A 25,164-nucleotide genomic window follows, 5' to 3' on the forward strand; every position below is an offset into this window, starting at 1 on the left:
AACAACTCCTCGCTTATGTGCTGAACGCACGTGGAGCGGCCGATCTGAGCTCGCGACAGCTGCAGCTCGTGGACTTGGCGCTGATCTGCACCTGCTGCACAAAGTGACACCGCGTCAAGTGCTGCAGCACGCTCGCGCAGAGATGGTTTTTAAAAGCGAGGAAACGCGCAGCAACTAAAGTCTCCCTCTTCTAAGTTATATTTCATTTTTTTCTGATTTGGTGCTTTAGTTTAAAATGTACATCACGTGAACGCAGAGGAGCAACGGAGAAGTCCGAACGATTCTGGTTTGCATCCAGCGGGCGGGGTTGCGGAGGGCGTGACCGGCCACTGGACTAAAAAGTATTTAAGCGATAATAAGGATATTTCAGTGCCTGACGATGTGACTTGAATTCCTTTGGTAATTTGAGCCGTACTAATTGACCAAGTTAAAAATAATGGGGTCAAGTAGTTTGTGTAGAGGAATGTACTGTCAATGGGTGGGGAAAGTGTATTCGAGATGCTAGAAAGAGTTTTTGTTAATGTTATGTTAATGTAACATAAGTATTGGCAAATGTCATTCATCTTGAAACCATAAAATGGGCTTTCATTGCCGAACTGCTGTCCTTTAAAAATGAGATATTTCCTAACTTTCCCTGAAAAGACTACATTTTATTATAGGTCTAATAGATTACAGTTTGACGCTGTAATTGTTGACATGCACGTGCATCCCTCATGCCTCCACATGTTAGGAGGGATGCATGACGGTTGAAATTCCCAGCGCAAAGGAGTAAAGCCCTGTCTTGTGGCCTACTGTCCTGCAGAGGGCGCTCCATGTCTCTTTCATGCGTGCACTTGATCGCCTGTCGAGGAAGAGAGTGCATTGTAAACATTGGGCTATGGCTGAGGATAGAGAAGACATAAACGACAACATGGGCAACCAGCTGCAGCTCGTACCAGGTAATCTCTAATAATGACCGAGCGTGAGATAGTTAACACCCATACCGACAAGTCAGTTAAACAAGGGAGAGTTACATTGCCTCAGCAGGCCACTCCACGCACATTTCCAAAACATTTCGCTTCCAGACATCAGGCTACTGCTCCATGTCGCTTTCGTTTTGCTAAGAAACGCTCGGCGATTTAGCCATATTTCATATGTAATCACAGAGTTAGTATTATTGTCTTCAGATTTGCCACATCAAGCACAGCTCGGACATTAAATTCCCAAATTGCTTCTTCATGTTACTTTCACTTTGCAAAGAAATAACCTGCCTGAGCATAAAAGATGACGTAATTAAACGCATTATACGTTTGTTCAATGGTAGATAACGACGAAGAGGACGAGGATGATATGGACACAGAAGACAGAGATGAAGAACCAGAGAAACCGAACACGATCACGTTTGACCCGAGCCTGCCCACCTCACACGCCGTAAGTCAAGACACTGACCTCCTTTCTCTATGCATGTGACTGGTCAGCAATTGTGGAAGTGTTTCAGTGGTTGTAATAATGATTTAATGATTTTTTTTTATCCCATTTGGGTGCAATTCTGTTTGGCACCAGTTAATGTGGCCTGCGCTTTTATCTCTTTTTGGCACATTGGTAAAGGGCATATAACATCATAATTTCAGCTCTTTTTTCCAACCTTCTTCATAAATGACACTTGCATGGTATAAAAATGTACATCTCTGTTGTCAGTACTTGGGCTCAGACATGGAGGAGTTTACTGGTCGGACAGTTCACGATGACGACAGCTGCCAGACCATCCCGGTGCTGCCCCACACTGCAGTGATGCTCGTTCCGGGTCAGACTCTACCGCTGCAGCTGTTCAGGCCTCAGGAGGTCAGCATGATGCGCTCAGTTATACAGAAGGACCGCACCTTCGCTGTACTCGCAAACAGGTATTTTGTCCAAGGGCGTATCTTTTGTCTCAACGTTGAGTGGGGTTTCAGATTCCAGTTTATCAGCGACAGAATATCGGGGGGTCTGAAACACAAGCAAATTCCTGCATTCTGGGTCATTTTACCATCTGTAGAGTGATAACCTGGTGGACTAAATCATATGAAAGAAAAGAAATAAACATAACCACCATAAAGAACAAGAGGTTCATTTAAATCAAGCCCTTTTGGTTGCAGACAGGGCTTTAGGTCTGAAAAGAACAATTTCAGTAAGATTATAGACCAATTTCATCCAAAGGTTAATACAGCTAGTATATGGGCATCATTTTATAGTAACGTTAATTCATTCAAAGTATAAGGCAAAGTCCACTCAGTCCCACTGGCAGAGGAGGTAAAACAAGTTAAGTCGTTTTTTTTGATGTATCGAATAAATGAGTAAATGAAAAAAAATAATAATAATTGTCCCCACTTCGATTTCAGAAGGGGAAGAGGGATTACCTATTATTGTGGAAAAACTACATGTATTTTGTGATAGGAAGTACAGGCAAACTCCAATAACAATAAGTGTGTAACAATACCGCATTAATTGCTCAGGCTTTTTCAAAATCTTAATTGCTTATGGGAATAGTCTCATGAACGGCAGGGTGACGCTCTCTATGTATCGGATTGTCAGTCAATCTACCTTCCTACTTTCACATAGGGTCAGTCATGAGATTTGTGGATATAATTCCAGATAAAAGTGGTTGAAATAAGGTATTCTTCAAACAAAGTGACATATGGAGTCCAGGATCGGTCTTTCAGTGTTGGATTTTAAAACCTAACATAGTCCTTATGTCCCAGTCATTGTAAAACGTGACTACTAGAGGTTTTCTTTTCTACAGTGATTCTGGTGAACCAGAGGCAACGTTTGGGACCACAGCAGAGATCTACGCCTATAGAGAGGAGCAGGAGTATGGCATCGAGACCGTCAAAGTCAAAGCCATCGGCCGACAAAGATTCAAGGTTCACGAGATTCGCACTCAGGCAGACGGGTGAGAAACTATTCAGTACCTGCACTTTTGTTCACTAGTTTATTAAAATAGGCCTTTTTTGCAGAACCTACTTAATTAGCAACTAACTCGACACCAGACCAACAGTAAGACATTATTGACATGTTTAACTAACGATCTAAAGCCAACACTATACTTCACTTCCAGTGTTTTTAAACTGTATTATTATGTAGTGCCGCTAGGGGGTGTGCTCACACCTGTTTGGAATGTTTTAGCACAGAACAATGTATATTTCAATTTCATTTAAAGCAACCTTTATTTAGCTTCTTAGGCCAATTAGAAACGCAAAGCAAAAGGTATTTTAAACAACAGGACTAAATATACTCTATTTCAGATTTCCCTTTCACATGCTCAGTGTATGAAAAAATATTTAGTATCGACAAGATTTAATTCACTGTCAGTTAACAACTTACTTGGTCAATGGTACTTGTATTTGAAAAGGAAGCAGTATTAGTTAAACCAGTCCAAAGGATCCAAGAATACACATTTTTTGTGTGGAAATCCTATGTTTAGCATCTTGCAAAAATGACATTGATATTACAGTACATGTCTCACATGAACTCATATATTGACCTGGAGTTCACCGAGGTTCTTTCAATCCGTCTGACATAACCGTCAGAGTCACTTAATGTATCAACGCTGCCTATTTCCTGTATTACCTCAGAGAACATTGAGCTTTGGCCCATAAAAGGCACTGCTGATAAAGACGTATCCCTCCAATTCTCAAGTCTCTGTTGCATAATACATGTAAATTACTTGCCATTATCCGGATGACCTTATTGCCACTGCAGCTTTTAGAATATATATTTGAGGCATTAGAATTTCATTTAATAAGCTGGGTGGCTAGACTAAACACAGTGAGTGTATGCACATTGGCTGCTGTATAATATTTTTTCTCTGTGCATTTAGGTATCCATTAGAGAGATAGCTCATGTTAGATGTTTTGAAGATAAAGTCCGAGAGGCGGTGTGTGATGTGCGTTGGGTGTGTTTATGATGTTTTGGACTCACAAAGTGGTCCCAAATACTTCAATATGAAAGACAAAAAAGACCTGGTCAGAAGAGTGTCTCATCCTTATGCTCATTGTCTTTGAGTGAGATAATTACCCCAATTGGGAGGTCTCTACCCAGACCAGACAACCAGCCACACGCTGGTAGGAAGTGTATATAGCTTCAGTATAGGAGTGAATATATACGTATGAGTAGAAGGCAGAGCTACCTGGAAACAAGAGGCCCAAATCACGACCAAAGAGAAGATTTAGAATTTAGTGAAAGAGGAAAACAATGTAGTTAGAAGATTCTGAGAGGCTAAGGTTAAAGCCACACTGTGGAACATGCCAGCAAAACCAAACATGCTTCTAATGATCAGTAAGACCCACAATGCCAAAGTCCAGGTTATACGGATAGAGGACTTTAAACAATTATTTGTCAGCTAAATTTGTTTTTTAATTGTTCAGACAAAAGAATGAATATCATTCTTTTGTCTGAACAAACACTGTGGCCTGCAATTGAACTGCCATAGAATCTGAGTGCTGGCTTTAAGAGGGGTGGGGCTAGATCTATGGGCGCGACGGTGGAGCATGTGGTTATCGTCATCATCAACTTATCATCTTTTTTTTAATTGCATAATTTCATAATCCATTTGTGTATTAATCATAATTCTAACTTAATTGACGAGCTCTTTATACATCATATTGGCTTTATTCTATAAAAGTAACATAAAACAAACATAGAAACCAGTAACATGGACACGACGTGACGATGATGTCCTGCTCCTCAGAAGTGCTGAGTTGGAAGATAGACGAGCTCACTTACTGTAAAGGCACATGTTTTTAGAGACATTATTCTCCAATCATGAGTTTCATGTTCTTATTATTTTTGTTTTGTTTTCAGAGTTCATTCTTTTAATGAGTGAAATGTTTCACTGTGGGCGTTAAATACATTGGGTTGTACACTTTTCTTGAAGGTTTGGGTGTTGTGAGGTATTTTTGGCAGTGATTGTGTACAAAAGGCAGCATGTTTTGTTAACTAGCAGACGAAAAGTTCAGACTGAGAACATTTTATGATCAGCTCAGATTTTCAAACAGCGTGTCATGGCTGTGATAACATTACCCCGAAGCACCATTTGTTTAATCTGCTCATTGTCTTCAAGTCTGTCTATCTGTACTGGGGCTCTCCTGCAGTGGTGGACTGTAAGGATCTGTATTGTGTAGTGTCAGAGTTCTTAGCACTTTCATCTCACAGCAGGAATGTCCCAGGTTTGATTTGCACAGCACAGGTGTGTGAAACTCGCATTTTCCCCTGCGTTTCCAAGGAACGTGCACTGGGGTTACACGCTGCCTTTCATGTAGAGAGATGGCTCATTTTGTGCAGTGCAAAATTTGTTTCAAGGGGACAAGGCCAAAAACAATACAAACAACAATATTTTACTTACACTCAGCTCTAACTGAAGAAAATTGCTTGATGACAGCAGCTCAATGTTGAAGTGACAATACTATTTTGTCTGAGTAATAGATTATTGTAGTAAAGTCCGGTTTTATAATTGATATTCCTACCTTATCTTGATATATAATATATATAGAAATAACATATCTTGATAAACCTTTCTGTTAGTTGTGTAGTAACATGGTTTGTTTATACATTATTTATTATGTTTATACACACATTAAATACATGCCATGTATTCGTTGCAGAATCCGACAGGCTAAAGTGCAGATTCTCCCCGAACGAATCCTGCCTGATCCGCTGTCGTCTGTGCAGCTCACAGCGCTCTCCAAACTGCATCTGCACCCCTCCTCCCGACCCCCCAACCAGAGCTGGAAGGACGCACAGTGTTGGTGGAGCAACTATCAGCGGGTGAGAAATATGAAGGACAACTTAAATGACAACTTTTTCCTGTCATTTTGATGGCTTCTGACCATAAAAAAGATCATTTGTTTTGTATCCTAGATCATAGGTTATATCATTTAAAAAACACATGGGGCCAGATCTTGTGGCGGCGCACGGGGCGGCGCAGGCTCTTGGCGAATTATTTTCCGAGTGGCGGCGCTACATGTGCCATTGGCCTCCGCCACCTGTGAGGGGGCGTCACAAGAGGAGGTGACTGCACTGATGGAAACACGGCTGACATTCACTTCCTTGTTTACATTGCGCTGGCTTGCGTTCTTTCTTAAGCCTTAGGCTCTCACAGGTCAAACTAAACTTTATTTACTCCATCGTGAGCTAAACGACGTTCACGTCTCCAGAGAAAAAGAGCTACAGCGTCCGCTGTGGCGCGGATCGGCCGCGCTCGGCGTGAACGCGAAGCAAAACAAAAGCACATGTTCACCCCACACAACCACTCTCCTGGAGGCGGAGTCGATCTGGTTGGAGGAAAATGTGTGTGTCTCCACCCACTTAAATGCGCTAAGTCTGGAGTGGCAAGATCACAAAGTGCTCCTACTGAGCCCAAAATGTCACGCTATCGTCTCCTTTTTGATGCACAAGATCGGGCCCATGCTGTTTTAGATATTATATCTAATCTCATTTTTTAAATGCAGTTTTCAAAATAGTCTGATCATGTCTGTGCTCATTAAGAATATCAAGGTAAAGGTGTCAAAACTGATCATTTTAGCCTTAACATGGCCAACATTTTCAGAGAAAAACAAAATACACAAATAAAAACATTTCTATTCCTCACGCCAAATGTTTAGTCCCTCCGGGTTGCAGTGTGGGCAGAAACACATTTCTGTGCACACGTGTTGAGAAATGCACATTGTATGGTGCAATTCACCTTATTCAGGAAGTGGCGATGGGCGCCGCCATCTTGTGCACAGCCAAGCTGCTGGTCTTACTGGAGCTGACATTGGCTTTGAAAATATTATTTTTGTAAGAGACTTAGTGGATAAATATGGTAATTTTCTAAATTTCTCTTTTTCTTTTGTGGACAAATATAACCTAATCTGCGCAAGGAAAGTTTTTGATAAAATTTGTAAATCAATTCCACAGTCTTTGATTCAGTTAATTCAGGTAACTCAGGTAACAATTGCACTGCCAAAATTGTAGATAAATGACTATAATTCTATTGATTTCAAATGTAATAGTAAGTTCATCAACAAGTGTCTGGGGCAAATAATTGATCACGACTATAATGGAACTTCTTTCTAATCATGAAGCAAAACTCAAGGCACACTCTGCCTTTGTTAAATGGCCAGTTTCCCCTATAGTGAAGGAGACTCATTTTAAATGAATAAATAATGTTTACCCTGTGAACCAATTTCTTGATTTAAATTTGATGTTGACTCATGTACTTTCTGCAACCAAGATGTTGAAACTATTTGGCATTTATTTTTTGAATGTCACTATTCAAATGTTTTCTGGAATGATGTCCGGAGTTAGATTAATTTAAAGCTTAGTATTCCCCCTTTTAACATGTCACACGTTTTGCTCTATATGGACAATTTGGACCCTTCATTATCAAATGTCATTAATATTATTTTGCTTTTAGCCATAGATCATATTCATTGTTGCAAGTGGAGGGGAAATAAGCCCTCCTTTCCCTGTTTTATTAATGACTTTAAAATGTTTAACAGCTCCCTAAAAACACTAAAAGACTGGAAAACTGCGCGGACAATCAGCCACCAATTTTCAAAATTGTTTTTTTTTAAAAGAACTTGCTCCATTATTGTAAAAATGGCTCTTACTGGGGGGCGCTAGCGAGCCAGCAATGGAGTAAGACGCTTTTGCAGAAGCTCCCGCTGAAAGTAAATTAAAAGTTCCTAAAAGCAGTATTTTACAACCTACTTCAATACATTCTGTACAGCTGAATAACGTTAAGACGATAATAGTTCATTCCATGCTTTGTTTCTGGCTGAAATGTCGGCTGGTTTGAGGAAATACAGCTACCAAGGATCAACGACGGCAAGGCCTGGTGTATCCTCGGACCGGAGTACTCAGAAAAACCCGAAAGCAGCAACGAGCGCTAATGCTATTGCTAAGCCTAGCATGGAAGAAGAACGGCCTGAGCTGATCAACATGGACATCGTGGAATTAAAGTCTGAGGTCCTTTTGTCTATCAAAAATGATATTGCCGGGGTGTTAAAGGAGGAACTTAAAAAAGCACTCGCTGAAGATTTTGAGGACATTAAGACGCAGGTGCAGAGTGTGAAGGATGAGATCGCTAGCTGCAAGGAAGCGACTCGTAAAGAAATGGATGAGGTTAAGGCCACGGTGAATGACCTCGAGAGCGGATTGTCCACTTGGAGCGATGAGGTGACCACTCTACAAACTACGGTAACGACCCTAAAGAAGGAGGTGGCGGATCTTAAGACTAAACATGACGACCTGGAAGGCAGAATGCGTAGATGTAATATTCGCATTCTTGGCATCCCCGAGTCTCCAGATTCAAGTACCCCCGCGGCTGTGACCAAGTTACTGAGGGAAATCCTGAAAATTGACAAACCTGTCCTTGTTGATCGCTCTCACAGGAGCATTGCGTCAAAACGAGCCGGGGGGAAACCGCGTGCCATCGTAGCGAAGCTCCACTATTACCAGGACTGCGTTGAGATATTGCGCCGTGCCAGAAACCAAGTCCCGCTGATGCTGAACGGTCAACGTGTTGCCATATTCCCTGATTTCACCCCATCGGTTGCCCGGGCTCGGGCTGCCTTCACTGAGGCTCGAAAGCTTCTCCGTGATCAACCAGGTGTCCGGTTTGGCATATTGTTTCCAGCACGTTTTCGCATCACGTATAAAGAAGAAGAGCATGAGTTTCTGGATCCTGATGTCGCCGTGGACTTCATAAAAAAGCATGTGATCAAAACCTGAAGAGAGAAACACTGCTACGTGGGAGTGAGAAATCGCCGTAGAGGTTTGTTGCTATGCTTTGTTGAGTGGACATTTGCGCTGGACCTTTCATCAGTGACTTTTGTTTCGTAATAAAGTTCTCAGCCTTTTGGATAACTGAATGTAGGTTGTATTTAGGTTTAGCGGGAGCCTGCCGTGTTTTAGTTAGCAGACCTCCAGATAAGCACTTTATGTGTGGATTTTTGAATGAAGCTTTATATTTTTTTTTGTTGGGTCTCCATGTTCTTTTAGGAGACCTTGTTCGCTGTTTTATGGGGTTGGGAGCCAGCCAGACGGTTACTTGTCTTTATTTAATGCAGTACTCATGTTTTTTTTATTCCCATTACTTTCTATTTTTTCTCAATTACAATGTTTTCTGTAAACACCAGTAATGAGTGTGAGTGGCTCGCCTAGTGACTGTTTGATAAACATTGTTAGTTGGAATGTAAAATCTTTGAACCATCCAGTTAAGCGTAAAAGAGTCCTCTCCCATTTACGTCAGCTGAAGTCTGACATAGCGTTTCTTCAAGAAACTCACTTGCGCATCTCTGATCAATCTAGACTTACAAGTAAATGGATAGGCCAAGTATACCACTCCAAATTCAACTCCAAAGCACGGGGAGCTGCAATTGTAATAAACAAATCATTACCTTTTGTGGCTACAAATATTGATGCAGACCCAGCTGGACGATTTATTATTGTTGTAGGGACATTATACGGCGTCCCTCTGGTACTGGCAAACACGTATGCCCCTAACTGGGATGACGCAGATTTTTTCAAGAATGTTTTTTCACGCCTTCCAAATATGGCGTCACATAATGTAATTTTTGGTGGAGACCTAAATAGTGCGTTGTCCTCTTTGGATCGCAGCTCCCAGAGGGTTAATTCGGTCTCTAAGTCAGTACGCGTTATCCGTTCTTTCCTGGATACGTATGGGTTGGCAGATGTTTGGAGATTTCGAAATCCAACCTTACGCAAGTACTCATTCTTTTCAAATGTTCATAAAACATTTTCCCGTATAGATTATTTTTTTCTGGATAAAAAACTTCTCCCTCTAGTTACAGATTGTGATTACAAAGCCATGATTATTTCTGATCACTCCCCTCTAGTTCTCTCCTTGCGGATTCCAAATGTAAATAGTAACTACCGACCATGGAGACTAAACCCGTTGCTGTTTGCAGATGAAGAATTTAACAACTTTATGCGATCTCAAATTGAACTATTTGTTAGTATTAATCAAACATCAGAAGTTTCACACTCAACTGTATGGGAGTCCCTCAAGGCATACCTGAGGGGTCAGATAATCTCCTTCTGCGCAAAACAGAGACGAATAGAAGCTGAACGCCTCAGTAAATTGGCTGATGAAATAGTTAAACTAGATGCCGTCTATAGTAATTCACCTACTCCCACATTATATAAACAACGATTACAACTACAGACCGAATACAACCTTTTATCTACAAGACAAGCCGAATATCTTCTCTCTAAATCTCGAAGTTCCTTCTATGAATATGGAGAGAAGACAGGTAGGCTTTTAGCACAACAACTACGACAAAGAACATCTAATCAAGCTATACCAGAAATACAAAACGATCAAGGAGTAAAATGCACAGACAATTTAGAAATAAATAATAGCTTTTTGAAGTACTATCAAAATTTATACAACTCCACGCCAACTAGCGATTGCTCTGGATTAGACAATTTCTTTCACAATCTCAACATTCCTTTACTGGAAGCAGATGCAACTAAAGGTTTGGAGGAACCAATCTCTAATGATGAAATTCAAAGGGCTTTGAAAAGCATGCAATCCGGGAAATCTCCTGGCCCTGACGGGTTTCCGTCTGAGTTTTATAAAGAATTTGCCCCTCAAATCACTCCATTGCTAAAATCAACATTTGACGAATCCTTTATTTCACAGTCTCTTCCCCCAACAATGCGTCAAGCAGTCATTTCTTTAATTCTTAAAAAAGATAAAGATAGCCTAAATTGCAGCTCGTATCGTCCAATATCATTACTAAATGTAGACACCAAAATCCTTGCTAAGGTGTTGGCTCATCGCTTGGAGAGAGTCTTACCTTCCATCATCTCACCCGATCAAACAGGATTTATTAAAAATAGATATTCCTTCTTTAATATTAGACGCTTACTAAATATAATTTATAGTCAGTCTGAAAATAATGCCTCTGAAGCAGTAATCTCACTTGACGCCGAGAAGGCATTTGATCGGGTGAGATGGGATTTTCTTTTCTATACATTGAAGAAATTTGGATTTGGGGAAAATTTTATTTCCTGGATAAGGGTGTTATACTCATCCCCTCTTGCAGCTGTTCGAACTAACAACAATCTATCTAAATATTTTCAGCTTCAGTGCGGCACAAGGCAGGGGTGCCCTTTGTCACCCCTCCTTTTTGCACTAGCGATTGAACCATTGGCAATTGCCTTGAGGCAGTGCAAGGACATCAAAGGGATCCTTCGTGGGGAAACGGAGCATAAAGTCTCGCTTTACGCGGATGATATGCTCTTGTTTATCTCAAACTCTTCACAAAGTCTCCCAAAAGTTCTAGACCTGCTTAAAGAATTTGGAGCAATCTCAGGATATAAAGTTAATTTTGGTAAAAGTGAAGCCATGCCCCTTGGCAAAGTAATAGGGGAATTATCAACTACTTTAGATCCTTTCAAACTTAGCTACAATAAATTCAAATACTTGGGTATATGGATCACACGCAACCACAAAGATTTATACAAAGAAAATTATCAGGTGTTACTATCCAAATTAAAACAAGATTTTGAGAGGTGGGAGTTGCTGCCCCTCTCGCTTGGTGGCAGAATTAATACAATCAAAATGAATATTTTTCCAAAATTTTTGTATTTATTTCAATGTCTTCCTATTTTCCTGACCAAAACCTTTTTTATCAATTTGAACAGCCAAATTTCCTCTTTCATTTGGAATAAAAAACCACCAAGATTAAAATTAAGTATATTACAAAGGCCCCGGAGTGCAGGGGGCTTGGCACTCCCAAACTTTCAATCCTACTACTGGGCGTCCAATGTGAAAGCAATACTGTACTGGACAGAGGGGAATGATAACTTACCATCATGGGTAGCTCTAGAAAAATTGTCAGTAGAACATGTCACACTTGTATCTCTGTTATGTGCCAGGTTACCTCTAAAAAAAACAATCTCCAGCTTCACGTCGAATCCACTGGTTATTCATTCAATCAAGCTGTGGAACCAGTTCAGGAGGCACTTTAACTTGACCGAACTATGCCTCACCGCACCGCCGCAAAGACATTGTATGTTCCCCCCATCATTAATTGATGAGGCATTTAGTGTCTGGACAAGTCTTGGAATAACATCGTTGCATAAACTCTTCATTGACAATGTTTTCAGTTCTTTTGAACAGCTGAGGACTAAATATCATATCCCTGGATCCCATTTCTTCAGATATCTACAGATTAGGAACTTCATTGCCTGTAACATGGACTCCTTTCCGTCTTCCCCATCCCCATCACTTTTGGATGATATCTTCAAGCTCAAACGAAATACCAAGCGCCTCATAAGTGTTATTTATGGATTGTTAAATAACTACAAAATGGTGACATTGCAGATACTCAAAAACAAATGGGAGGAAGACTTGTCTGTGCAGATTTCAGATGAGACCTGGAAAAGGATTATTAACAGAATTTTTTCATCATCTATTTGTCTCAGGCATGTTGTTATACAATTTAAAGTAGTACATCGCCTTCACTGGTCCAAGACCAGATTGAGTAAGATCCGAGAAAATTTCGACCCTACATGTGATCGGTGTAAACAAGATCCAGCCTCTTTGGTGCATATGTTTTGGACATGTACAAAATTACATAGCTTTTGGGAACACATATTTGATATTTTTTCCAAAACGTGTGGTTTTACCCTGAAACCCTGTCCATTTGTTGCACTATTTGGAGTGACTATGGATGCCCGTGTGACAAAGGCACAACTCGGCTTGATAGCCTTTGGTGCACTGTTGGCGCGTAGAAGAATTTTATTGAATTGGAAGGATACACATCCACCTGTATATGGACACTGGGTTAGGGATGTCATGTTCTATATACAACTAGAAAAGATTAGATACACAACAAAGGGTTCTGTCCAAAAATTTTATGACATCTGGAGACCTTTCCTTGCTCGGTTTGGGGATTTGGATGCAGGGGATATCACTGTGTAATGTGCATGATCTATTACTGCATTGTTTATTATTGCACATTTTGTATTGGGTCTGGCTGGCTGTGGGTGGGGGGTAGGGTGTAAACATAAAACCTCAATAAACACACCTTGATCAAAAAAAAAAAAAAAATGGCTCTTACTTTGCTGAATGCTCTCTTTGTGTTTTGAGAGCCTTGTTGGCCCCCTAGCCTTTGTTCAAGTCTCAGCGAGAGTTTGTATTCTTTGAGTTAACAATAATAATAATAAAAAAATAAAAAAAGACATTGGCTTTGATAACATTTCAGATATACCACTGGGCAGATATATTGATAAACTTTGGTTCTTCAGTTCCTTGTAGTCAAACCATCTACGCAGTGTGTGACAGAGACAGAAAGCAACTAAAAATATCACTATGAATAATCTGAGGTCACTTTTTCATTTCAGCTAGTCACTATGTGAACAGCTAGAGGTGAGGCAAACTGAGCTTTTTTGTGAGCTTCTGTTTATTCCTATGTTATATTCCTCCCTCTCATCACTTGGAACAATGGAATTCCTTGCTCACAGGAAGTGCACACACAAAAAGGAAAAGAAAAATTGGGTCTGAATACGGTGAATTTTCATACCACTGAAATGTGTCCTCGCCTACTCTGCAACGTGATTGGACGTAACATGTTTGGCCCTGTAACAAAGAGATGTTTCCCCTTCAAAACTTAGTATTACTGTAGAAATGTCCGGCTGTATCAGCACAGTACTGCTTCACAGCAAGAAGGTCCTGGGTTCGATCCCTGGGCAAGCCAGGATGAATGAGTGTGTTTGAGATTTTGAATATGGGACAGCAGATGTAAACTAGCCCAAAGCTACAATCTAGTGTGGGGTGTTTACATGCATGAGTCCCATGTATTTTCATTAACATGCACTGTCCCAACCAAATAAACAAATATTTAACATTAAATAAGATTTTGTGAGCTTTGCTTACATCCTGTGCCCATTTCAACTGTGCATATGTGGGTCAATCAGGTTCCTAAATTTCAGCTCAAACAACCCACACTGCCATTGAAGAGTGTGTGTGGGTTCAGGTAGCGGACGTGAACACTGAACTATATTGAGCCATAACCGTGAACCGTAAGGGGGGGTTTGGCTTTGGTTTAAAGACTTTAAGTCTTAAGCGACGTTTCTTGCACAAATTTCTCAGGGCGGCTGGTCTGTAGGCAGTTACGGACCATAGGGGACCATAGTGGACCACAGTGGACCATAGAGGGATCAGCCTGATGCTGACACTGTCCACCTGTCCACCTCCCAAAGCAAGACTTGCGTCTGGACTTTTTATAAAGTCAAGTTATAATAAATTGTCTTGGCTTTTCACATCAATATGCCAAGATTTTAGCAAATAAAAAAAAAAATCCTCCCTCATACTTAGATTTCTGTTTCATTAGGAAGCCAGTGGAGAGCGACTTCTACTCCCTGTTTAAATATTCTGCAATATCGGGGACATGAGGCCACAGTTTTAGACCATGGACCTTGTTGTTTTATATCTATGCGTCCAACCTTCAAGGGTCTGAAATGTGTTCATCTCCAACTACGAACAAGGACTAGTAGTCACTTTTTACAGCATCTCTCTCCGTTCTTTTGTCTGTTTCTGATGTAGCAGAAAGTCCTCAGCGACTAGAAACTAAATCATCAACTTTCCAGCGATTGAAATTGTCCAAATCATAGCTCTCCTTATTGCTTTTCGCTATCTGTGAATAGCGCTGTTTGGCATCCTAAACATTTAACTTACCCACAATGCAACGCGCGGCCCGTGATGGGCACTTTGCTTCTTCTTGCTTGAAATCATATTAAGGCCTTAAAAGCCACGATGTGTGACATGCTAGGTGATATTTTGGTCATCTACATTGTTGCACAGGTCCCTACTGGAAATCCTTAGACACTCGCTATTTATTATTTTTGCAATGAGTCAAAATGAAGCATATTTGCTAATATTTAAGTCAGTAAGTAAGTGCTTCATTTGTCATTGTGCAACAGTACAACAAAAATGGAATTCAGATGTTGGGTTCTGAGCTGCTGCCACTGACAGCGCAGCGTATCCTGGGTTTGTCCCTGTCTCAGAGCGTGGTGTCCTCCACTGGTCAGCTCCTCCCTCCTTCTATCTCTTCCTCCTGCACAGCTCCCTCCGCTCTTCAACAGTCTTTCACCATCTTCTCCTCATTTGCCCCTTTCATATTTCCTATTGCGCCTCTTGTGGCGCTTCCACCGGGTTGCAGATGTGGGGGGCTCTTGGCGCCTCTTTAGTGTTTGTAGGTGTCAAATGTCTTAGTTCATATGCTAGCTGTTTACTTCTAAAACGCTGCTTTCTTCAGGACCATTATAGACTCGATACAGTGAAAATAAATCCGGCAAACCCCAGTGAAACACGGCAAAGCTGTATAAAAGCGTTCAGCAAAGCAATGTGGAACACAGAAACTACAAATGCCGTTTGCAGAAAAAGGCAAAAAATGCTGCTTGTACCAAGGCAGGGTTCAGTTTCTTTATTTAACCATAATTAAAAGTAGGTGTATTCAAGATGAATGTTTGGTAAAGCAGCAGCATCTCCGAGCTGGTGGAGCTGGTGCTGGAGCTGCAGTTTGGTCGCAGAAAAGTAAAGGATGCATGCATTTCATGTTAATTAATGAGTGAAATGTTACACTGTATGGCTTTAACTAGATATTTGTAGATCTATATATTTCTCATCACTAGTTAAATACAAAAAACATATTCCAGTGTGTAGCATGTATGACTAATATGTGTTTGATGATCTAATGGCAGAGAAAGTTCACTGGTGCCAGTGTGACGGCTTGGCCACCCTGGGTCTATGCTCTGTACGATGCGGTGAGTACGACCCCAACGCACTGAAACATAAACATCATACGGGACCAATGTAAACGCTGCTATCTGTGTTTGTCTGAGCAGGAGACGCTGATGAACAGGGTGAAAAAGCAGCTCCACGAGTGGGACGAGAACCTCAAAGATGACTCCCTCCCCTCCAATGCCATAGGTCAGTCACAAGTACTGGAATTTTGAACTGTTTGTTATAATCCATAATGTTGTGATAGTGGGCCATACATACACAGAATCAAATTTAAATGTAGAAATTTGACTTATTGCTGTGTTTGAAATGTACAGTATTGTGACTAGTTTAAATGGGTAACTACAGGTTTTGTCTTTATGATGGGCATTCGCACGGGATTAGCAACGCCAGTAATTCACTATTTTTTTCCGAAATGATTGGCAGGTAATAACCCTAAATTATGACAGCAATCTTTTTTATTAATTTGTAGCGAGCACTGACTTACTAATGGGTTCAGTTTCTTTGGCAACAAAAGCCGTTTCTTATTCATTCATTCAAGCCTTTATTCAACCAGGAATAATCTTATTATTTAAAAAGTGCCAAAAGTGCTCACGCGATGATAAAGGACATGTCATGTTTCTGAGATTTTGCTCTTCTCATAAAAGGGCAGTAGCCTTTTCTCTTTCAATCCTTTTGCTTTGATACAGCCGCCTCCGTCTGAACTTTGCCCTAAAAGCAACAAACATTTCCACAGATCCTCCATGTTGCTTGGTTTGTCTAATGTTGCCATGACAGCGGGTCATGCAGTACTTCCGGGTTTTGTCTGTAATATCGTAAATTGTTTTTTACACTTTAAATGTATGCCACTTTAAATATATTGTAAGACTTTAAAGACGTAAACTCATGGGAAACCCATGACTAGAGGCGATCAGTCAATTGTTTTACCATAAAAATATTAATGTCACAAATTAATCAGTGGTCGGTTTCAGATTAAAAGTACAGATACTAGTGATCAAATATTACTGAAAAGTAAAAGTTGCTCTGTAGTAATTGAGAGTAAGTAGTAGTAAGTATTCAGAGTAGAAACAAATCTGTTTAAATAACTGTTATAAAATATAGCTTTGCGGCTACAAAAAAACTCCCAAGTTCCCCATGTGTACGGCAACAAGTGTGGGACAAACCTTCCTTGTTGTCAGTGGCATTTGGAAGTACAAGTGCATTGAGCATTGACTTGTGTTTGGGACTTGTTTCTATGTTTCTCTCAGACTTCTCATATAGAGTGGCGGCTTGTCTCCCCATCGATGATGCGCTGAGGCTGCAGCTACTCAAAATTGGCAGCGCCATCCAGAGACTGAGGTGTGAACTGGACATCATGGACCGGGTGAGCACTTTACTAACAGCGCTGTCCTCACTGCACTTTTCTACACATGAAACTCTTTGAAGACCAGTCACACTGTCAAAATCCTTAATAACAAGTCGGTCTGTGGGACCTCGTCTGAGTGTTCCCTTCAAGACGAAAGAGACAGCGTGATGAAGTAGTCCTGGTAACTCGCACATATTTTTAGCACTTTACAAAGGGTGAAGTCAGGAGCACAACCAGGAGCTAAGTCCCTCAATCACCTCCTCCCGTCCTCAGCTCTCCATATTAGCATAGCACAAACTGTCCTGTAGCCTGGTCTTTGTCTGGCCTGTTGCCTCGGATCATTCATGTGTTATTTTACCAACAACAGAGCTGTGGAGAGTGGAGCGTGCTGTGTTTGGTGTCTTCTCAACCGTATTTATATCCACAAGATGAATGGGAGAGTTTATTTAAAAGCTTTACGTGTTCCTTTGAGGCCAGATGTCTGTGGAGCTCCTCAGATTCAAATTCCATTCCATCGTGAACTCAAATGTTATGAATAGTTCTTATGTTGGACAAATGCTATTACTTACACGTCAATTAAAAACATGTACAATAGGTTAACCCTTCAGCCAGGAGGGGGCCCTGCCTAGACCGACGGCCCTCTGCTCCTACAGCTTTGAGGATGGGTCAAATGCAGAGAGCAAATGGGGATAAATGAAGTATAACTTAACTTAAATTATGTGATGTTTTACAATCAGAGGTACATTAGCAGCTGTTGGACATTTTAAGATTCAATAATTGCTTGTTTTAAACAAAATTGACAATGTATTGTATTTTAATCCGTGTATCATTTGTTCAGTCGATTTTCAAATTGAAGACAAAAATGAAATTACTTGTAACATGACTACGCATGTCTGCGTTGAGCATTTTTAATTTATGTAATGAAACCAAATCACTCTTTACTCGTCTGCAACAGCGGAGGTGCGGGACTTATTATTGTCCGGCTGCTACAGTGACTGCATCGATAAAACTGGCCATTCACAGACATTCTTCAAGGAGATTTCTATAAACGCTGCCGTATCGGATGTACAGATAAGCATCATTTTTATTTCTCCAAGCTGCCAGCCTTGCTTTTCCTGGCAGCGCGCCAGGGTCAAGTGACCCGACATCAGCTGTAGCATGAAGAAGGTAGCCTATGGATGGTGTTTCCACTTCGAGTTTAGTCTGTTTGCAGGGGTTTGGTTTTATATGATTAATATAGCACATCCCTGTTTCCACCGTCTGCTACGTGACTGTGTGATGTGCATATTCAGCACACCTGCTCTTGGCCCGGCAAGAGGACAAAAAGTGGAAGGAGGAGAGACTTCACCCCGGAGAAAATGCTGTTGGAACATGAGGGTGGATGAAGAAGCAGCGGCCGCGGAAAGGTGAGAAGCACCTTTCCGCAGGTAGCTCCTATCCCGTGGCTACCCGCAGTTTCATCCAGCGCCCTCATGTTCCAGGGTGATGCTCTGGCCCCCACACTTGCCCTAGTCCCTCCTCCTTCCACTCCTTCCAAGATTTTCTAAATTGTCAATTCAAATGAGAGTCAGCATAATTTTCAAGTCTTTAACTGGTAGAGGATCATTTAAATGTGGTTGAAAAAATCTCCCAGTGATAACAGTATTTTTTTCAAAAATAAATATAGTAAAAACCTCAAAGTCCACTGTTCCAAATTATTATGCAACTCATCGTTTCAATACATTTTAAAGCTTGTAGTTAACTGAAAATGGTCATTTGTTGAATTTGTAGTATTAGGAGGTCATACTTACTGAAATCAAAAGATATTTCAATAAAAAAAGTATTAACAGGTCAAGTTATATTTTACCAAAGGAGCCTTGTGTGAGAGCAGCTTCAAAATTCTTAAATCCATTAAACTTGTGAGTTTTTGGACAGTTTTTGCTTGGATTTCTTTGCAGGATGTTAGAATAACCTCCCAGAGCTGCCGTTTGGATGAAAACTGCCTCCCACCCTCATAGAAGTTTTTTTTTGTTGAGGCTCCAAAGGTTCTCAATAGGGTTGAGGTCAGGGGAGGAGGGGGTCCACATCATGAGTTTCTCTCCTTTTCTGCCCATAGCAGCCAGTGATGCAGAGGTATTCTTTACAGCAGGACATGGTGCGTTGTCATGATGAAGAGGATTTTATTAGGGCTTTAGCCTAAAAGGGCCTAAAGGGGTCGACCAGTTCTCTCTCCATGATTCTGGCCCAAAACATGACTCCGCCCCCTCCTTACTGACGTCACAGCCTTGTTGGGACATTGGGGCCATTCACCAACCAGCCACTACTCCATCCATCTGACCATCCAGGGTTACACGGCCTCATCAGTGAACAAGACTTGTTTAGGGGAGGCCGGATAGAAGGTTTATGCACAACTGCAGCCTCTGGAGGGTCCTACACCTTGATGTTCGGGAGACTTCAGAGGCACCAGCAGCTTCAAATACCTGTATGCTGCTTTGTAGCATCTGTTCTCTTAATCTGGGGTGTTTGTCTGGCATAAACCGTCCATATTGTGCCTTTATCTGCACAAACCCGAGTGTGCTCTGAATCATCCACAAATCTCTTATCTGTATGATGATTACGCTTAATCTTTCATGAAATATCGAAGGTTTTCATGCCTAGAACAAGGCATTCAACTATTTCACGCTTTTCATCAGCAGACAGACCCTTTTTCTTCTACCATATTGCTTGAAAATGATGATCTGCTTAATAAAGTGGAACACCCTTTTTCAGTAGTTTTTCCCTTAACTGGGCTTAACCTGACAACTAATTATCCCAGGTCTCTGAGATTAATGTCAGTGATTCATAGAGCCCCAAGACACGACACCATCCATGAGTTTCATTATTATTATTATTATTTTTTACCTTTTTGACACAAAAATACTATTTGCATAATAATTTGGAACGCAGTGTATGTGCATCACCGGTAGCAGCTGGACAATACTATGGCCTGTAGCTCCCATGGGAGGTGTTCCAGGCATGTCCTAGTGGGACAAGGCCTCGTGGAAGGCCCAGGACACACTGGTTGGACTCTTTCTCCGATCTGGCCTGGTGTCGCCTCGGGCTCCCCCCAGAACAGCTGGAGGAGGTGTGCGTGGAACGGGAAGTTTGGGCATCTCTGGTGAGACTGCTGAGACTGCTGCCCCCGCTACCCAGCCCCGGATAAAGCAGAAGAAAATGGATGGATGGACTTCCGCTGTTGCAGACGAATAAATGATAATTGATGACATACTCGCGCTCTGAGCCTGTACTTTCAAATATTGTTTCACTATCTTCGCATCAGATTGAAAACTCCACATTTAAGCCCTCTAGAGAGATTTTGTTTCATTACATAAATTGAAAAATGCTCATAGCAGACATTTCTGATTGAACGAATGACACACGGATTCAAATGTAAAAGGAGTTTTTTATTGTAACATTTGATTATTTTCAGTTTGGTCTATATCAGTGAGAGGTCTTACACAGGTAGATTACTGCTCAGGAATGAAGAGATAACAGATTCATGTCCGCGTGTGTATTGATATTAAAGTATTTAATACTTAATTGATGTGTGTGTTATTAGTAGTTTGAGTTTAAAAACGTGCTGTTGTTCCCATGTGGTGATGATGTAATCATTTATTCCTCCTCTTTCTCCAGTGTACCTCTCTTTGCTGCAAACAGTGCCAGGACACGGAAATTACCACAAAAAACGAAATCTTCAGGTAAGGACACAACGTTCAATTCATTTTGTCTTTGACAAAGCGAGCATTGTTTTGGGCTTATTGCACTTCTTTGAGGCTCTCATGATCATTACAATTGTTAAACGTCACCTCTGAATACATTGACTTATTTTAAGGCTGCATTAAATCCTGATTACAGAGTGGCTCTTGTTACGCAATTGCAAGTCTCAAACCATCTGTGGCCACTTTTGTTTGGACAGAGAGTCTCTCATAATTCTCAGCTTCATTAAACTTTGTTATGATGGCAGGAATAGAAAGTAGCTATCAAAACTTCAGGTGTTAGAATTCATCTTTTTGGACTGGATTGGGAATTTGTGAGTCTCTTTGGGTTTCTGTGCAGGTAATGAAAAAGTTCCTAGCTTTTAAATGATCGTGCATATTGTATTAGGAGCAAAATTGGCATGAGATGAAAAATTGAGCTTTAAACTACAAAGAGCTTATTCTGAATGTAAGTTTTTCTTTATCTTAAATTAACAGTGGACTAATCTACATCTTTGTAACCTTCACTAAACACACCAGTGCGATTGCTAATGGAATTGATTACACTCCGACTTGTAAGAATGGGTTCTTCTAGTTGGTGTCCCTGAAGTCAAGAGATCAGTCACACAAGTCTGAACCTATGGGCGAGGAAAGCACTTTTAATTTGGTCCTCATAGTGGGGAGCTGACATTGCTGCAATACCTGCCATCATGAATTCTATCTTGACTGGTGTTAAGAATGTAAATGAGAAGCAGTGAGGATTGACAGTCCGCTAATAACATGTCCATGGTATGAACTTTCAGAAACAGAAGATGGCTTGTAAGTGTTCAAGGATAGAATTGAAATTATGATCTTTGGCTCTAAGAAGACCGTAGAATGGCTTTTTTGACATGTTGACCGCCCCTTCATTCTGCGAGCTTAACAGTCAAAGAAAGTCTAACCAAACCTGTGATGTCGTGCTCTCTGCTGTTCTCTCTACAGTTTATCATTGTGTGGGCCGATGGCGGCGTATGTCAATCCCCACGGTTACGTCCACGAAACCCTCACTGTTTATAAAGCCAACAACCTTGGGCTGGTCGGGAGGCCGTCCACTCTGCACAGCTGGTTCCCTGGGTAAGAAACACTCAAACAAAACCATTATACTTTTGACAAGAACTATGCCTGCTGAAAATAATGCTACACAATTTAGAGCAGTGTTCTTTTTGAATTGCAGCACACTTTTTTGTTGGAATTTGTTAAAATGTTCTAAATCCCCTCTGGCTTCTAAAATCAGTTCAAAATAAGAAGAATAATAAACATCAGAACGGAAGAGCCAAGGGTATGAACTAGGGCCTTACAGATGTTATCGGCCGGCCAATATATTGGGACGATTTCTTTCTTTTTTTTTTACAATATCGGCTATCGACCGACAGTTTAGCACTGACTCCTTTAGCAGCATAATACACAGGATTATAGACAAGACATTTAAAAAAAATTGTCCAAAAATATCTGCAGTACATATCAGCATCAGCAAGTCGAATGAGCACAGGATAAAAAACAAATGCAACAATCTGCAGCGATCACCTCATATCAGGTAAGCCTGATCCAAGCTAATATGCATCAGCGCCGCTGGTTTAAACTGTACGGAGCGAAAACGCACATGACTGACCTGCTCACAGGTACAAGTTACATGACAAGCGTTACCATGGATACGAGCTTGGTCTGTCATATCGTCCCTTCAAACAGCGTACACGGGGGTATGAATGAGAGTGTGAATGGGTGAGTGATTCCTTGATATAAAGCGCTGCGAGTGCCTAAAGCAGGTAGAAAGGCGCTATAAATATGACCATTTATCATTTAACTCACACAAAATAATCACAGTAAGACACACAAACTGTTTGCGTCTGGTTTTGTTTTGTCTAAACTACTCTTTTGTTTTGACTTGTGTGTATGAACTTGTAGTTCTTTAATTATATTTTATAATGTGTTTTTGTCAACCCTCTCTGTGTTTTCCTAGCATTAAAAAAAGTTCTGAATTAATGTTTTGATGTTTATGATATATTCGGCCTATGGCACACCCTGACTGTGGAATTTAAGGCCTACAACCTAAAACTACCACAGTAAAGTATGCAATCTGCACATGCTGTATGAATGCTGCTGGTGATGTTATGTATTGCCTATGCAATATGCTTTTATTCCACGTTTAGTCATCTAATTTTCTGAATACCAAGCAATTCTGGTTAAGATCAGGTTTATTCATGACTTAATTGCCTGTCAGTGCTTTCTCAGATGGTTGCTTCCTGCTCCGGATAAACAGATCATAAACTAAAGATAGAATTTGGATGAGCTGTTATGGCAGTGATGGTGACGATGTACTGGGCTCACAGCCTGAGTGCAAGTTGAATCAATTTCCCCTTTTTTTAATTGATTACTTTAGAATTCTAAGCTGTATCATTAGTTGAACCAAATACAAGAAAACATTATCATCTCTTTTTGTCAGTTACGCCTGGACCATCGCTCAGTGTCGGACCTGCGGCTCTCACATGGGCTGGAAGTTCACGGCCACAAAGAAGGACTTGTCCCCGCCGCGGTTCTGGGGTCTGACGCGCTCCGCCCTGTTACCCAGGATCCCACAGAGCGAGGGGGAGGAGTCTGGGGACAACTCGCGACTTTTCTGCCTGTGACTGCCATCTGCCATCTTTATTGCCTCCTATGTGGTCAAAACGTATACTCTACAAAACCCTCAAGCTTGGACCTGACTGTGGCGAAAATGCTGTAATCGGTACATTGCTCGCCATGTGTTACCGTTTTTGAAAAATCCATCCTATCATATTCGAGTAAGAAGAGTCGTTCAAATGGACTGGACTGAAGCAGCTTTTAGCTTTTAGCTTCTAGCGTCTCACAAATAAGTTGGTAGCTTTTTTGGATGGGAAAACGGACCTGTTGAAAGAGTGTATATAAAGAGTGTAGTATTGTATTTTTATAAGTGAAAGATATTACCAAAAGCTTAGCCATATCAGGAAGCACTTTGATGATTGATTTCTGAATGAACGAAAAAAGGATTGCGTTACAATAACATTATTCATGACAGGAAGCAACCACTTTTGGAAAAAATATACTGCACCTCTGTTGGCCAAGCTGATGTCTGTTTCTTGTGACTCACATAGCTGAGCTCTTTCTTATTTGGTCTAAAGATGTGCCTATGTTTTCTGTATGGGATTTTATGTAAGAAAATCTTTAGCAAGATTGTAAACATTTGATAATTTATGTTTAAAATTCATTTTATTTTGTCTTTTCCCATCCGATCATTATTACGTTGTTGTCTTGGCATAGCAATTAGTATCGGTCAATGGATGTATTGTGTGCAGCATCCTTCAGTAATATTTGGACCTCTGATAAAATGTGTGACTTTGAGTTGTAGTTTTGGCAGCAGTGAATCAAAACTATACAAAAGATAAACAGCACAACCAGCTGACCTTTTTTAACTTATCCAAACTAGAAAAAGATGCTAAAATAATGTCCCAATTTTCCCACATTTGCCAGAGGTATACCTATCCTAGCACTGTCAATATCTTCTCATCGTTGTGGAAAGTTCAGAAATCGCTTTATTCGACTGTGTTGTAGGTTATGTATACGTTTCCTTTACCGCCTTCTCTTCATGTTCATATCACATGTTTTTTTGTGTGGACTTTTTAGAGAAAAATTGGTATCAGCCTTGAAAATGACAGTAAATTGCACTGAATGGTGAGCTCCGGAAAGAAAGTGTTGAAAATGTGAAACGGCAAACATATAACTCCAACATTTGTCATGTCGTGAATATTCAAATGAGCGGACTCTAGACTTTTACAATCACAAATAATAAAAAAGTGGTATCAACAATATCGTGTTTGTATTTTCTCAATAGGAAAATTGTGTACAGATCCACGTGCAGTTCCTTATGGGCCTTTAATTGTTTGTAAACATTAGCTGGAGGCGGGAAGCTAGGTTGTAGCTGTTGTCATAGTAACGATGAACAAATGTCTAACTGTTGTTGGAAATATCAGATAAACCTTATTATCGTCTCAAATGTCATTCCTCTTGTTCTTGCACCTTATACCACAACAGGACCACATTTTTTTGTTTTTTTGTTTAGTTATTTAGTTAAATCTTATTTCTCGTGATTACTTCCTGCCTTCAGATGACGTCACTGATGATGTAAGCAGCGAAAGGGTCTTCCAGGGGAAACCGATCATGAAACCGATGCAAACTAAAAAAAAAAAAAAAAAAAAAAAAAAAACCGATGCAAACTCCTAAAAAGAAAAAGGCCCTGCATGGTTTATTTTTTGTTATGCATGTCATCCCATCGGTAAATA

General features: G+C 40.7%; 1 protein-coding gene across 1 annotated transcript; it reads left to right on the plus strand.

The window, feature by feature from the left end:
• Positions 1 to 816: 816 nt before the first annotated feature.
• Positions 817 to 23,714, plus strand: crbn (cereblon). The gene is made up of 11 exons (XM_079578833.1): positions 817 to 938; positions 1,304 to 1,410; positions 1,678 to 1,880; positions 2,759 to 2,908; positions 5,619 to 5,781; positions 15,736 to 15,798; positions 15,880 to 15,964; positions 17,023 to 17,138; positions 20,772 to 20,836; positions 21,815 to 21,946; positions 23,313 to 23,714. Exons 1-11 carry the CDS (start codon positions 824 to 826, stop codon positions 23,494 to 23,496), a joined length of 1,383 nt encoding a protein of 460 aa, XP_079434959.1. The 5' UTR covers positions 817 to 823; the 3' UTR covers positions 23,497 to 23,714.
• The last annotated feature ends 1,450 nt before the right edge of the window (positions 23,715 to 25,164 follow it).

Source organism: Gobius niger (assembly GCF_951799975.1).
Source record: "Gobius niger genome assembly, chromosome: 20".
Classification (NCBI taxonomy): Eukaryota; Metazoa; Chordata; class Actinopteri; order Gobiiformes; family Gobiidae; genus Gobius; species Gobius niger.

What these genes read in the sequence shown, in the direction of transcription:
- crbn (XM_079578833.1), top strand. Translation starts at nt 824, where the DNA reads ATGCGTGCACTTGATCGCCTGTCGAGGAAGAGAGTGCATTGTAAACAT. An exon ending in CCAGCTGCAGCTCGTACCAG is followed by an intron (nt 939 to 1,303) that starts GTAATCTCTAAT and finishes GTTCAATGGTAG; the next exon opens with ATAACGACGAAGAGGACGAG. An exon ending in CTGCACAGCTGGTTCCCTGG is followed by an intron (nt 21,947 to 23,312) that starts GTAAGAAACACT and finishes TCTTTTTGTCAG; the next exon opens with TTACGCCTGGACCATCGCTC.